The 16,245-nt window shown below is 39.0% G+C and overlaps 1 protein-coding gene across 3 annotated transcripts in view; it reads right to left on the bottom strand.

Annotated features, from left to right (window-relative positions):
* The window catches only part of LOC127526745 (secretory phospholipase A2 receptor-like), a 58,250-nt gene extending 53,858 nt beyond the window's left edge, over window positions 1-4,392 (bottom strand). For all 3 annotated transcript variants that reach the window (XR_007934175.1, XR_007934176.1, XM_051923280.1), the window contains exon 1: window positions 4,341-4,392. Coding sequence is in view for 1 of the 3 variants with exons in the window: in XM_051923280.1 (XP_051779240.1) it covers window positions 4,341-4,386 (46 nt within the window). In the remaining 2 variants the exon portion in view is untranslated. The remainder of the gene's footprint in view (window positions 1-4,340) is intronic.
* Between the last annotated feature and the right edge of the window lie 11,853 nt (window positions 4,393-16,245).

Below are 16,245 nucleotides of genomic sequence, written 5' to 3'. Positions count from 1 at the left end.
TGAGTTACTGTAATGAAGATAGACTCAATATTGAACTCAATATTCCATATGTAGAAGACTATGAAGGACCATATGTAGACATAGATAGTGTTTGACGAAAAAGATGATAAAATAAGAGTTTTTGTGCTTCCAGTTACTTTGAAGACTTTTTCAGTGTTTAAACCAAAAAAGAGTGTAACTGCACTCTACAGTACTTTTACATCACATGGCCCAGTTAGTTATTTGTGTCTTTCTTGACACACCCAATTCAAGGTGTATATTGCATGGTGTTCTCATAAGATGAGAAGAATTTATTTGGAGAGCTGTAGTGTCTTGATGCTAGTGCGGTTTTAGGACTTCACTGTTAGGGTGGGAGTTTATACATCCAGGATGTTAACTTTTATACAGATGGATTCGCAAACACTGGTGATTCCAGAGGCCTGTGTATGCAGTTTGAAAAAAAAGAAAACAGTAGTTAAACTGTTAGCTAGGTATGTGTTGAAGCAAATGTCTTACTTTAGATTTCTTGTATGCCAAGAAAAATGTGGATACCTATTACACTAGCCACTCACCTTAATGTTTGTCCTAAAACTCTATTATTTTTTCTGTCATTTCCAGCTCCAAATAGTTTGAATTCACTGTCAGATCACAAGAATATGATGACAAATTTGTGTCTTACCCAGGTTCCCTTTCATTCCTGTAATCAACACAACAAGTCAAGTCAACTTGGGGAGCATGCACTGGTACAGTGCGTTGCCGCACCCACTACACGACAAAGCAACTCAGGATCCCGGTTGGCAACCCCCCCAGGCAGACACACGGTCCAGTCCCATCCTCCGGAAATGACCTTCTATCTGCCACAGCCAGGTGTTACGTGGGCGACTCCTTGGCCTGGTCTGGCCACTCGGGTCCCCAACAATGAGGATCTTATGAGCTGGATCACCCTCAGGAAAATGCGCCACATGGCCGTAGTGCCGTAACTGACACTCCCTCACAATGCAGGTAATGTGCCTCATTTGGGACTCCATGAGCAACTGCTCATTCGACACAAAGTCAAACCAACAGTATCCAAGGATTTTCTGGAGAGACACAGTATCAAAGGAGCCCAGTCTTCGTCTCAGGTCACTGGATAGCATCCATGTATCGCAACCATATAGCAAGACAAGAAGCACCAGGACTCTAAAGACTTGGACCTTTGTCCTTTTGCATAGATATCGGGAGCGGCACACACCTCTTTCCAGTGACCTCATGACCCACCCATGCTCTCCCAGTCCGCCTACTGACTTCATAGGAAGAGTCACCAGAGACATGAACATCACTGCCAAGGTAAGTAAACCTCTCAACAAGGTCGACACTCTCTCCACAAACAGAGACACTGCTGATGGCTGTGCCCAAATGGTCATTAAAGGCCTGGATCTTGGTTTTTATCCAGGACACTCGCAAGCCCAGACACTTAGACTCCTTGCTCAGTCTCTCAAGCGCCCCGATCAGAGCCTCAACACAACACTGTTGAAAAATAACCAGTTTTGCTCTCAGTTGACAAACAAATTTAGAAGAATTCATATCAATAAACTGAACTCTACTTCACATTTCTCAATTCTATGGGAGACAATCATGGCTTCTTCAGTAACAATTCAGTCATGTCAATGTCATGGTAAACAAGCCAGACTTGAAAGTACAACATGCAACTTGGGAACAATTAGTACCTGTAGTGCATGCTCCAAAATTTCATTTCAATTTTCTATATTTAAAAGTGAATTAAAATTTTCACTGAATAAACAGGAACCCAACAGAAGATTACTTTTGGCATTTAAACATTATTTCAATTGTGTTATTATGCAAAACTACTGGTTTATATTCCAATTATGATTGCATTATATTGCAAAAGTATTGTTTTACTTCATAAAGATAATGTCTGCTTGTTGCCAGTATTATTAGTGTGCACACATGGGCTTTTTTTTTTCCAGGGCCAGCTAGTGAGGGAGAGAGATTCAGCACAAGTATAACAGACAATCATTTAATTTTAATTAAGTTATTTCATTTAATTTTAATTAAGTTATTTAGTACTGATTGTGGAATATAACCCAGACACAGACAGGCGGACACTGATGGTTCACCAACCAACACACGTTTATTTACATTTTCCATATGTAAAGTGAAACACACAACCCAGTACTCCTCCAAAGTCCAAGCCTCACACAATGCCTCTTTGTCTAGGTCTGCCTCCACTCCTCTCCTCCCGATCTCTGTCTTTCTTCCTCCTGACTCCAGCCATCGAATGGAGGGAGGCGGCCCCTTTTATATCGACCCAGATGTGCTCCATGTGCCTCCCAATGAGCTACTGCCGGCACTCCCTGGTGTGGCGGAAATGCCGGCTGTGCTCCCGGAAGAACTCCGGGTGTCCCTGGTCTTCTTCCCCCCAGCACTTCCGGGTTTGCCAGAAGTGCTGAGGACCAGGGCTCCTCAGGCATCGGGGCATCCCCTGGCAGTGACCATGGGCCCCTATAGGATTGAGCTTCCATACTCCTTTCCCGTGGTCCCCATAGCCACCAGGGCGGTCGCCCCCTCGCGGTCTGGAGGAGGCAGAATCCCTCCTCCGGTCCTTCTGGGTGTTCTGGCTGGGTACCACCCCCAGCCGCTCGCCACATGATGTTTTTGCAGTGGTGCAGAGCTAACATTCATACCTCACTCACAGTGCCAGATGTTCAGGTCTGATTAGTATCCTGGTCAAGTGTTTGTAGATACTTCCCACATATGTGTAGATTGACTAGTATTGATCATTGTGCATAACTGCAGAAAGTTATCTGTTTTACAACTCAATACTAAAAATATTTTTATTTCTTTTACATCTGCCCAGTTAAAGGTCACAGAGAACAAATGATCATACCAGAAGCACTGGTTTCAAAGCAGGAAGCCACTACAGTGAACAGGATACTAGTCACTTGTAGGGAATGATCATATTAACCTAAGCAGAAAAAAGATTTAGTAAGGGTGCTTCCAGTAACAGAAAATTAAAGCATCAATTAAGTTTTAATTCAGTTATTTACTGTGGATAATACTTTGAAACAGTGTGACCTGATAGAGAAGTAACTAGCATTCAAACCTCAAAGTTTCAGGAGCTTATTTCTAAGCCTTGTAACACTCTTTGTGTAGTTTGATTTCTATAAGCGAGTGTTCATTTATTGTCCTGTGCTTGTACATATGTGCAAATATCCATTATTTATTATTCATATTTTATAAATATACAGTGTAATTTTGTAATTTCTCAAAGTAGACTATCATTTCCACAAACAGAGAGCATAAAGATGGATTTGTACAGATCATTGCCAGTTTATCCCTTCATAGTTATGGTGTCCCAGCTGGAATGTGAAATAGAGATACTGTATCTCTCTCAGATCAGAAGTATTCTGGCACTGAATGTTTCATTATTTGGTATTTTGGCATCCTTTGCTGGTCATTTTCCTAAATCCAGAGTTGGGAGAAAATATTGCTTTGGGAATATGGCTATTCTCACTTTTATTTAAAGGGAGAAGTTCACATTAGTGGCTGTGTGCATTTTTATTTTTGTTCATCAAGAGTTTCATAGCTAGTTTGAATTCATGTCCCACTGTTAGTTCTAATTGAAGAATTTCCTGATTATATTATGACATTTAAATAAATGCTTACTATGAAATAGCTGCCTAATTTCAAAAGTATTTATTTGAATGGAATATTAGCTGTCTAGTAAATTGTGTTTTTATTCAATTAAGTCTGTACAGTCCCCCTCAATAAACTTTTTACAGGTTAAGGTTTTCTGTTATCTCAAAAGAAGATACCAGTTCCTCTCTTATTTTAGTGAGAAAATAAAGTTCTATTGTTCTTTGAAAATTATTTTCAATCAAATAGTAAGAAGAAGAGGATTAACCAAAATCTGGAACTATAGCTCCAATGAAACATTTCTGCATTTCTAACTAATTTGACAGAGTACTTACCTTGAGCAGACTATGTCTCAAATATACCTAAGTCTATTATGTATATTTGTACCCAGGACTGGTGTATCATCATCACGTTCTTGTAGGACAGACATTTGGATGTATTACCTGGTTGATTGCTTATCTACTTACCGATGATGAGGGTGTGGATCTCTACAGGGATGTATAAATCCAAGTATTATTAGGACTGCTTCACAAGGATATTTCACCTTGTTTTAACGTGCTGGTGATCTACCATTATCTTCTAGCTTTCAAAATGGCAATGACTTCATGATATCACTGGTGGTTAATGTGTTTGTTCATGCTTTGGGGTTATCATACTTATACCTCAGTCCGCAAGTTAACTACTGTTACATAAATAAATAAATAAAATAATTTTATCTAACTTACCTGTTAAAAAAAGAATGATTAATATCAACTTGTTTGATATCTTCATTTCAGTAGGCTGCAGATTGAATGAAAATTATGTTATTAAAAATATTAGAGCATTATAAAATATAGATTAAGAATTAAGGAAGGACAGGTGGTTTAATCTAATTTTTGGAACCTTCTGAGTTTTGCTTTAATTTAGTTTTTATATCAACCACCCATCATAATAATTCAAGGATACTAATTTCATAAAAATGCTGTATCTCATCTCAGAAAGTTTAGAGATCAAGGTTTCTTCCTTAACAATCAATAATTAATTTAAACATAAATTTATTAGCAAAATAGTTTTTTGAACATTTTTGAAAAAATGTTCTAAGCAACATACTCCAATTTGTGGAGCAGTTCAGAACATAACAAAATCAACATTGCAGGACATGTTCTGTATTTTCCAAAGTTAATCAAGTAATACTTTTTCACAATTATGTTATACATCAATTTGCCATGGGAAATTATGCTCTCAAGGGAAGCATTTTTTTAAATTTTAAAGATTTCCTGCCTATTTTTGCAGTTTAAAATGGGGTCTGTGTGACACTGGCCCAGAGGTGAAAACAAAAGCCTTAAAACTTACCAGATACATCCATTTGCAAACCTGGAGTGTTCCTGAGTACTGATCTGTTTCTTGAGATTGCAAACATATTGTAAAAAAGCATATCAATGTCATTTCAGAAAAAAACATTTTTGTGATATTCATTGATTCATCCGTTGCAACTTTCCTAATGTTGGTTTAATATTTCCCATTGTATATGTGTGTTTTAAAACTAGCAATATTATGCATCCCGAAGGAGGTGATGGACATTGAGTCCGAATGGGCCAGGTTCCGTGCCTCTATTGTTGAGGCAGCTGACCGGAGCTTTGACCGTAAGGTGGTCGGTGCCTGTCGTGGCGGCAATCCCCGAACCCGCTGGTAGACACCGACGGTGAGGGATGCCGTCAAGCTGAAGAAGGAGTCCTACAGGACCCTTTTGTCCTGTGGGACCCTGGAGGCAGCTGATAGGTACCGGCAGGCCAAGCGGAATGCGGCTTTGGTGGTTGCTGAGGCAAAAACTCGGGCGTGGGGGGAGTTTGGGGAGGCCATGGAGAACGACTTTCGGATGGCTTCAAGGAGATTCTGGTCCACCGTCTGGCGTCTCAGGAGGGGGAAGCAGTGCAGAGTCAACACTGTATATGGTGGTGATGGTGCGCTGCTGACCTCGACTCGGGACGTTGTGGGTCGGTGGGGGGAGTACTTCAAAGACCTCCTCAATCCCACTAACATGCCTTCCAATGAGGAAGCAGAGCCTGGGGACTCAGAGGTGGGCTCCCCCATCTCTGGGACTGAGGTCACCGAGGTGGTCAAAAAACTCCTTGGTGGCAGGGCCCCAGGGGTGGATGACATACGCCCAGAGTTCCTCAAGGCTCTGGATGTTGTAGGACTGTCTTGGTTGACACGCCTCTGCAACATCGCATGGACATCAGGGACAGTGCCTCTGGATTGGCAGACCGGGGTGGTGGTCCCCCTCTTTAAGAAAGGGGACCGGAGGGTGTGTTCCAACTACAGAGGGATCACACTCCTCAGCCTCCCTGGGAAAGTCTATTCAGGGGTCTTGGAGAGGAGGGTCCATCGGATAGTTGAGCCTCGGATTCAGGAGGAACAGTGTGGTTTTCATCCTGGTCGCGGAACAATGGACCAGCTCTACACCCTTAGCAGGGTCCTGGAGGGTGCATGGGAGTTTGCCCAACCAGTCTACATGTGTTTTGTGGACTTGGAAAACGGCATTTGACCGTGTCCCTCGGGGAATCCTGTGGGGGGTACTCCGAGAGTATGGGGTACCGGACCCCCTGATAAGGGCTGTTCGGTCCCTGTACGATCGGTGCCAGAGCTTGGTCTGCATTGCCGGCAGTAAGTCGAACCCGTTTCCAGTGAGAGTTGGACTCCGCCAGGGCTGCCCTTTGTCACCGATTCTGTTCATAACTTTTATGGACAGAATTTCTAGGCACAGCCAGGGTGTTGAGGGGGTCCGGTTTGGTGGACTCAGAATTGGGTCACTGCTTTTTGCAGATTATGTTGTCCTGTTTGCTTCATCAGGCCGTGATCCTCAGCTCTCTCTGGATCGGTTCGCAGCCGAGTGTGAAGCGGCTGGGATAGGAATCAGCACCTCCAAATCCGAGACCATGGTCCTCAGCCGGAAAAGGGTGGAGTGCCTTCTCAGGGTTGGTAGCGAGATCCTGCCCCAAGTGGAGGAGTTCAAGTATCTCGGGGTCTTGTTCACGAGATCACGCTTCTTCACGCTTCTTCAGTCATGTTTGTTGTGAATTGAAAATTATTTCCATTTTAAGTATTGATCAAACGTACACCCCAAAATTCACCCCTTTAAGTATTTTGTGGTAAGATTTTTCTCAGAATTTAGACAAAGAAGCTGTCACTTTGAGCACACTCACACACAAAGACACTCTCACTCACACTAATTTGGAATTGAAAATTCACCTAACCTGCATGTCTTTGGAGATTTGTGAGGAAACCCAAAGCTCACTCAAATAGAATGTGCAATCTCCACAGAGACAATGACTGGGCAGGTGTCTTGGAGCTATTTGGGGGCCAAAGACATTTTGTAAAGAAGGGCAAAGTAGCTCCACTCTGGCTACAAGTTTTGCTCTGATGAGATATGATGAACTGCATTTGAACTGTGAAATATTTACTAACAGAGAAGTGCTGTGAGACCCTGAGAGTGGTACCCTGAGATTTTGTTTTATGTTTTACACTCCTATGTGTTTGTATAAAGTCTGTGTATAATATATTTTGTTTTATGTTATCGCAGTATATATCTGTGGTGCACTGATATTTTGCATATACGTGGATAAAAGTTTTGTATGTCTTTATTTGTAAGTCAGACAAAGCAAATAAATATTACTGTTTCAGGAGAAATGTTTTATTTAATTGATGAGAACATCAGTGCTTTCAGATCTAACTAACCAAACCCGCCCAGTCGTTAGGACTGATTTTCAATGAGGAATTTATGGCTGGTTTGGGGGAGGCACATCAGGCCAGCTTGGCAAGGGTGACTGTGTTTAGACTTTGAGCCTATGAGACACCCCCTGGAAGGCCATAAAACTACCTACAGTAGCTGGCACGCTTCAGCGAAACAAATGGTATCCAATACTCGAGGGTGGGTGTGAAAAGGCAGTGTGTGCAAACATTGGTCTGAAGTATGGCTGTTTGGGAATGATTTTGAATCAGAGGCCATTCTGTAACATGACACCCTAGTGGCCTAAGGATTTGAATGGAGAATCTGTAAATTTGGTCACTTTACCCCTCCCTCTCTCTCTTTCACACCCTGGCCATGAAGAAAACACATTGATGTAGATCACAACTCAACAGCCATGTTGAGACAGGCATGCAGCCTATGCTGAAATAAGCTGACTAGAAATGATGAACTGACCAGAGACATTTGAGCATTATCAGGTTGTATAGTTGTCAATATTCAGTTGTACTCTGCTGCCTTATTATTATTATTATGTTATGAATATTATCAAGAATACATTATTAAGTTGTAACTTAACTGCTGCTTGTCCCTTAACTCTATATCATTGCCTGACATTATAAATGTAGAAGGGAATATGAGGAGAAGTTGTTATAAAGTACAATAAACAGTGATAAGTCTAGGGGATTTGAGGCATTCTGATAAAGTCTACACAATAAAAAATACAAAGGGGAAAGTAGAGTCAAATAGGACTCTACCAAGACAAAACACTATCTCATATTTAATCTTAGATTAAAATGACTGTAAAACCTACAACTCAAATGCCAGATGTGAGTATCTATTCCTAAAGGTAATTGGGTACCAGACAGATAAACACAAATTACAAGATAAAGATTTTTACACATACTTTTATTATCAAAGCTTGTGAGAGAAGATGTCCATTACCAGAACAGGTACTAACCATTTATCTATGCGTAACTGACTGTAAGCCCACATGGATCATTTCACATAAAGGATCTATCGTCAAAAACACTGAGAGAGAGAGAGACCATCCACGTGGACATAGAAGATGCTCTCCATTTATCAGTCTAACTTGTGAGTCAAGAGAAGCCACACAAAAGACAAGCTTCTCTCTTTCTCCCTTCTTTCTCTTCTGTGCAGATGTTTCCTTTAAAGGTATTTTTCAGCATCCATAACTTTCTTGCAAAAAATATTACCTAAGTTTTTGACTTTGGAACAGAGGGAGTATTTTTATCTTTATATCCAGACTTTGCTATTATTCATTTTCATTTATATTATTTGCTGCTATTACTACTCTCATTATATTTTAGTAAATATTGCTTTGCTTTAAATTTCTATACTTTGGATGTCTTTGGCAGTTAAGTTAAATACAGGACACCTTGGATCTCATGTATAATGCTGTGTGTAGAATTCACACTATAACATGGTGTACGGACAAAAGCGGAAATGTGCTTATGCACAAAAAAATCCAGATGCATAAATCTATGCGTACACCAACTTCCACGTTCTTCCGCTACATAAATCCTGGTCAGCGTGAAAATTAACGCTTGTGCACGTGCCTGCTGTCCCGCCCCAACTCCTCCCAGAATTATGCCTCTTTGAATATGCAAATCAATATAAATAACCCTTAAGCTCAGCCTTCTGTGAAAAAACAATGGCAAAAGCACAAGGGAAAATATAAGAATTTCAGTGAATACCAAGTGGAGGCAAGGAAAAACAAAGTATTTTTTGGTTTAAACAGTGGTATAAACAACAAAAGAAAGTTGATTGAGTGACATAGTGTGTCGGAGAAACTCGAAAGCTCAAGTTCACAAAGTCGCACAGTGCCCGAAATAAAGAAGTTGTCAGATATCAAAGTCGCCGTGAAAAGGAGAGTCGTAGCCCACTGTCTGAGTGTCATATGAAAGCTTAATAGGGTACAGAGAAAAAAAAATAGGCACACAGTGGGAATAAAGCATGAAATGTCAACTTTAATCTCGAAATTTCCACTTTAATCACGTAGTTTATTTTGTCATTAAAGTAGAACATCATAAACTTCATCTTAAAATCGTTTAATTTACTAGTTTCTCAAATCCCATCGTAACTAAAGTAGCACGTTAAATGCTTTGTTTTGTATTTGATCTTCTATATGCTCGATGTGTGTGAATCACTACATGCTTCAGGGCTTTCTCTTCCTCCAACAGGACACAGAATCCATTACATTCGTAATATTACAGCCCTCTGAATAATTAAAATACTGAGATGTATACGTGATGTAATTTTCATGATGATAGGAAGAAAGGTTAAAGCATGTTATTAAACATGGGAACACGGTGGTGCAGAGATTGTTCATGTCTCACGCAAGATGCTTGCTGTGCCATGCTCGATCTTTGATGAAATAATTTATTGCAGCAGTACTGTCTCTTTCAAACGTACTAACCCCCAATTCCTGTCCTTACTTTTCTTTCTCCAAATACCCAATCGCCACACAATCAGCTCAGTAATAGACGTTAAGCCATCTGTAAGCTTAGAACGCCGATTCTTCAAAACTTTTAAGGAACATTGAAATATCTTCGTAGTACGTGTTTAATTATTCTATCCATCTATCCTTCCAGTGTCGCGCCAGCCCAGCAAGAATACAGCGCGAGGCAGGAACAATATCAGCTCCTTGCTAGCACTGCGACACCGTGTCCTCACATGTTTAATTATGAACAATATAGATTATTTAAATTAAGTTTTATCTGTATAATATAATAAATATATTTTGCTGCATTTCATCTTAAAATATCATCATCATATATAAATATGCGCTTTATAAAGTGGCTCATGTTGTGCAATATTATAACTGTAGTGCAAGTTTTCAGTGAGGTGATTGCACTTATAAGTACAAACAGATCTACAAGGAGCACTTGATGGACTGATTGAGTGCGCTTATAGTTCTTGGGATGAATCTGTTTCTGAACAGTGAGGTTCATACAGAAAAGGCTTTGAAGCAAGTGCCATGTGTACACCGATAATTCTCTTTCCAATCAGCTGCTGTAGATCTGTGATTCCCCACTCAGATACAGTGGGAGTAATATGGAAAAAGATGATCCGCTGTGTCAACCCCTAACGGGAGCAGCTGAAAGAAGAAGAAGAAGGTGCAGTGAGAGTAACAACGCTAAAGCAGCTATGGCATTTGGAATAGTTTGGCCATTCTGTCGACCATTATATTGTTACAGGTTAATTACAATCAGATGCCTTAAACTAATAAACACTATGCGGTTAATTTCAGTGTATATGATAAAGCCGCGTCAGGGATGTGGATCTAAAAAAGAAAGGGAAACCACACTGGAACAGTAGCACTGCTTTGATGCTGGGTGCCGCCAGTCTGCAAAACCGAGGGGAGAACTTGTGAATGCCAGGGTATGAGCTACCGTGAAAATGTGTGTGGCTTTATGCCAAGTTTAGGTTTTATACATCGTGATTTCAGAGTAGAAATGTTCGTACGTAACATTTTTGTACATACACACTGTTTATACATGAGGTCCCTGGTGTGGTTAGATCTTTCCCACAGGGTTAGCCCTGAGAAGGGACAATTCCAATGGTGATCAACATAGTAAGGAGTGTTGGTAAGTAGCAAAAACCAAGATTTACCAGCTTCTGGTGTCTAGGAGAAGTGGGTCCCTTTGTGGAGTACTGAGAAGTGATTGTACATGCATAACTCTTGTGTGTGTGTGTCTGTGAGTGTTAAGCTTAGCGAGTAGGCTCATCCATAATGAACTTTGTGAGTACCACTTACTCCACAATAACACAGCATGTGATCCAAAAATTGGATGCTAAATCCATGTAACAGTAACTCTAATGCCTGCTCTACCATGCCACCATATATACTATGTAACCTGTTCATTTTTATACTATTTGGTTTGCTAGTTAACATTATTTTAGTTGCTAATATTATAAAACATTTTCTTCACCTGCTTCACATTTAGCTCTAATGCAATGACACACCTGGATAACATTTGGAAACATGTAAACAGATGTGTGCATTTTAGAAGTTGCTTAGTAGAAAGGCAATATCACTCTTAACAGTTCAGATACATGCATAGATTTTTAATATTTTACTTCTTTATTTACATGAAAATTCCACCCATGAAGGCTGCTATAAGCAGACAAGTACAGAAACATATAATTATCCCTGGAAGAATATTGGCAAGAATCTCTGATAACATTTATTACTTCCCATTTCCTTTTTTGTCAGGAACATATGCACCTCAAAAGCATTTTTTTTAAATTAAAACCGTTGTTGCTTTGAAATTCTTTTTATTCGGTTTTAATGTTTTTTTCACATTCGACCAGTGCTCTGTAGACCTTATTTTAAACTCAAAAAATGGCATTGTATTTTTAAAATGTATAAAAATTGCTTCACTTAACCCTTTAAACTCAACCCAATTGTTTTGGACCTGGTAGCAGGACCGAACAATAATGCAAATTATATTATTATATTAATGTCCTCATTGTAAGTAAAAAATAGTGTTTTTCCAATTAAAAGCATTAAAAACACACCCCAAAACAACGCTGCAATGTTTTTCTTTCTTCCCACAAAGATGGCTGAATCTCTGTATCACTGCAATACCTGCCCCCAAGCCCCTTTTGAACGTCCTGATTCAACTGTGTACAATATGACGGGCAAACAATTATCTACTAAATGAGTGGCATGTTTAATCTTTCAAACTACATCACTTTTCACTTTCTATGTTTTTTTCTTTTTATATTTCAGGATTTTTTAAAGACATTTTTGAATCTTGTAACTATTGGTATAATTTGGATGCATAGTATAATTTTTTACCAACTATATGTGCTCAGACAGAGAAAGATCTGCCCTTCACAGTAATACAAAGGTAATGAGTTTTCAATAATGGATACTATTCTATGTATACTTATTTGAAAGCAGTACAAGCACAGAATAAAAATCCTGCTTTTTGTGCTGCTTCAAAACAGTAAAACTAGACATATATTGTAGATATTTCATAACCATTTTTTCTGGGTGCTTGTGACACATTCACTGACACTTTTATAGTGTTTGGAAGCTTATTCGAACAACTATGAAAACAATAATAATATTCAAAATGCATTTTTTTGTAAATATATTACTTAATTTTGCAACTTATTCAGCTATCTGATTGTTGTATAACATAACTAATTCTCCTAAATTCTGAAATTGAAATGTTCAGCCTTTACTTTGAATGGTAGAACATGAATATTGAGTGAAGGATTGATGAAGTTATGGGCATTTAAAAGGACAAAAGTGAGGCTGAATTTAAAGGGTTAACAGCAGAATTTCCAGCAGCAAATTAGTGTATAATATGATTGTGAAAAAAATAATTTGGTCACACTTTAGTTTAGTCATCCATTATAAACCAGCTATTAACAGTCCATAAACATTTTATTAATTATGTTATTAAAAATAATAATCTTTTCAAATAATAAGACTCTCAAAATGTTACTGTCATTTTTTATATTATGTTAAAAAGGCTTATATTTTATAACATGCAAATTGTTAATAGCTGTTTATAAGGGATACCTAAACTATAATTTATCTTTTAACAACTGTATAGTAATTTTTAGTAATACTACATTTGTAGATGTTATGATATCCTTTGTTTCATAAAACTGCATTAAATCAAATGCATATGACAAAACAGAGGTAAACCACCTAATTAAAATATTATTATGTTAGAATATTAATTACACAATGAAATTGCCAACAGACTTTTCAGTTTTCAGTTACATCACTAAACTCCAAGATTTTACAGACTGTGTTATGATAAGGCCAATATTTTGCAGTTGCTGAAAATGCAACTTCTGTAACTGTAGACTGTTACTAAGAAACTGAATTGCATCAAAACTAATACATGTCTCAAAATTGAGCTGTCATTTAAGTGTTAATCCAACTAGGAAATGAGAAGCAATGCAAGAGTAAGAAACAAAGAGTACAATGAAACCGCATTTCATACTTTTATATTGTTGCATTATTTGAAAAAAAAAATCACAGGAGAATTACATAAGGAAAAACTTAATATAATTGATACATACCTGGTTAGTTCAATTCATGAATGTGGGGTTGCCTCAAGGTTCAGGTTTATGTGTAGTTTTCAGTATGTGTGACAGCTTGCTTTGTGATAAACTGACTCTTTGGTCAGGGTTGCTACTAACATAAGCTAATGCTCTGTAACCAGCGAGAAATCACTCGGTGCACTGAACCCTCTTTATTTTGCTCCCTAACATAGAGAGATGGGCCACAAACTTGGGTCTTTCGAAACATTTGGTGTCTTGTCTGGGATAACTTCAAGGAGGGTAGAGTGTTGTGAGGACTAGTAAATCTCAGATACAGAGATAGAGTAACAGTGCCTCTGTATAATATACAGTATTACCCATTTAGTTGCAGTTGAAAGCAGAAGCCCCCTTTGCTTAGCTAAATGGAGAGAGTTCCTTTTAGCTCAATAGGGTAAGATGCTGATGCCCTGGGGTCACAGCCAGCATCTCTATATGATGATTAAAAAATACATACGTTTCATAAAGTAAACAAATGAATGTCATAAGAAAAACATTCAGACTTTTTCATGCAAGATGATGTTTGCATTGCTTTTTTCAGATAAAACAAAAAGATCTACATCATCAAACCTCATATAATATGTATAGGTAGTTAATTTATTATACAGTAGCCATAAAATAATATAATTATATGGGGACTACACTGTTTGGATTTGTAAAATCATAACGATAAGGCAAATCCATACGGAGTGCTTAATATATGATGTTTCTGTTACAGCTACACATTTATTGGAATAAACAGCATAACTTACCTTCCTATGAGAATACATAAATATATAAAACATACATAACACAGAGGAATCCACAAGCTCTAGTGTGAGGCAAGCAGATTGAGAAGGTCCTGTGCCCTGGGTTTGAACCCCACATAATTGTCTTTGTGTAGCTTGCATGTTCTCCCTGTGTTTTTGTGCATTTTACGCTGGATTCTGAGGTTTTTCTCCCATACACTCAAAGACATACTGTATGTTAACTGGAAATTCCAAAATGGGCTTGATGTGAATAAGAGTATGGGAGTGCAACTGACTAGGTCTCCATCCATGGATGTTTACTGCCTTACACCCTTGACTCTGAATTAATTTAAGTAATTTAATTTAATTTTGATAATATTATTTTATGCAATGTTTATTGTAAAATTTCCTTCAGCACTCAACTCCCTCACCTCTCCAAACACTAAGCAATCAAATTGATTTTGTGAGCCACAAGCTCAGCGTTATCTTTTAAGAGCAGTAATTGTACCACATTTAAATACTCCTACTGGTTTTTGCTTTAGCTAGTCACTAATGAATCAATTTAGCAAAATGTTAAAAAAAAATTCTAAAAGATAATATTTTCTCTTACCTCTCGACTAACTCACAGACTCCAAGAATTTGTTGACTATAATCTGTTTCAAGCTCTATATGTCATGCTCTGTGAAGTAGATATCTGTTTGACTACAAATCAATTTGCATTTGTTTGCATCAACTTGATTTATCAACACATAACAAAGAGACAACTGTGTACAACTTGACTCCGTCAACAATTACCCATTTTAAACCTGACCCATAGATCATTTTATTTAAATTGTATCAATGTGCCTACTGTAGTTACAGTACCCATCAAGAGTTTAACAATTTTCTCAAAATTACTGTAACATTTGTTATCAAACAAAGAGTCCAGACAATCCCCTCAGACCTCTATCATACCTTAATTAAATATACCTGCTTGTATATGCTAAAAGAGGGCACAACCACTTACACAGAGTGGTTTTTGTTGGTGAGTGAGTCATATATACTCTATATATTGTAACGGGCGGCTGGACGCCCCTGCTGCATATGTTCCTGGGGAGCAGCCATGGGCTCCTCAGTACCTCCCCCGGGACGTTCTTTTTATAGTCAGTGATGCAGCACAGTCCATTCCACAGGCGCTTGGTGTCAGAGCTGTGATAGCTTGACTCCACTTTGTCCCTTCTTGATGGACCTCCGGAGGTTGTAGCTGGCTGCTTTGTATGCATCAGTGTCCCCTGAGCCAAAGGCAGAGGTCCGCACCTTGAGCTTAGCCCGAATCTCCCCATTTACCCAGGGTTTCTGGTTAGGATATATGCAAATGACGGTTTTAGTGACAACTTCGTCAATGCACTTGCTAATATATCCTGTGACAGAGTCTGTGAATTTATTGATGGTGCCATCAGCTGCATCCTCAAACATCTGCCAATCAGTTGTTTCAAAGCAGTCCTGTAAGACCCCCTCAGCCTCACTGTTCCATTTGTAGATGTCCCTGTAAAACGGTTTTTCATGTTTAAGTCTTTGTTTATATGCAGGCAGCAGCAATACTGTATAGAGCAATGATCTGCTTTTCCAAAAGCTGGTCGAGGGAGGGGTTTGTAGTAGTCCTTGAGTAAGGTGTAACAATAATCCAGTGTTTCATCACCACATGTGAGGGGAGAGATGTGCTGATAGTATTTTGGGAGAATTTTCTTCATGTTTGCTCTGTTAAAGTCTCCCAACACAATAAATGCTACTTCTAAGTTAGCGTTCTCTAGTCCACTGATAACATCATACAGTTCATCCATAGCCGAAGCTTTATCAGCTTCTGGGGGGATGTAAACAACTGAAAGGAGAACTGAACTGAACTCCCTCGGGAGGTAAAAGCGTCTAAATTTAATGGTCAGCAGCTCAAGAACCGGTGAGCAGTGCGTTTTTAAGACACACACATCTGTAGCCCACAAAGAGTTAACCATAAAGCACACACCCCCTCCCCTTGCCCGAGTCCTTCGTTCTGTCTCCCCGATAAACTGTGAACCCATCTGGTGTGAGTGCGCAGTCGGGTAACGCTGGGCT

Source organism: Erpetoichthys calabaricus, chromosome 1, assembly GCF_900747795.2.
Source record: "Erpetoichthys calabaricus chromosome 1, fErpCal1.3, whole genome shotgun sequence".
NCBI classification, from domain to species: domain Eukaryota; kingdom Metazoa; phylum Chordata; class Cladistia; order Polypteriformes; family Polypteridae; genus Erpetoichthys; species Erpetoichthys calabaricus.
Note: the sequence above shows the minus strand (reverse complement) of the source record. Positions and strands in the feature narration are given on the sequence as shown.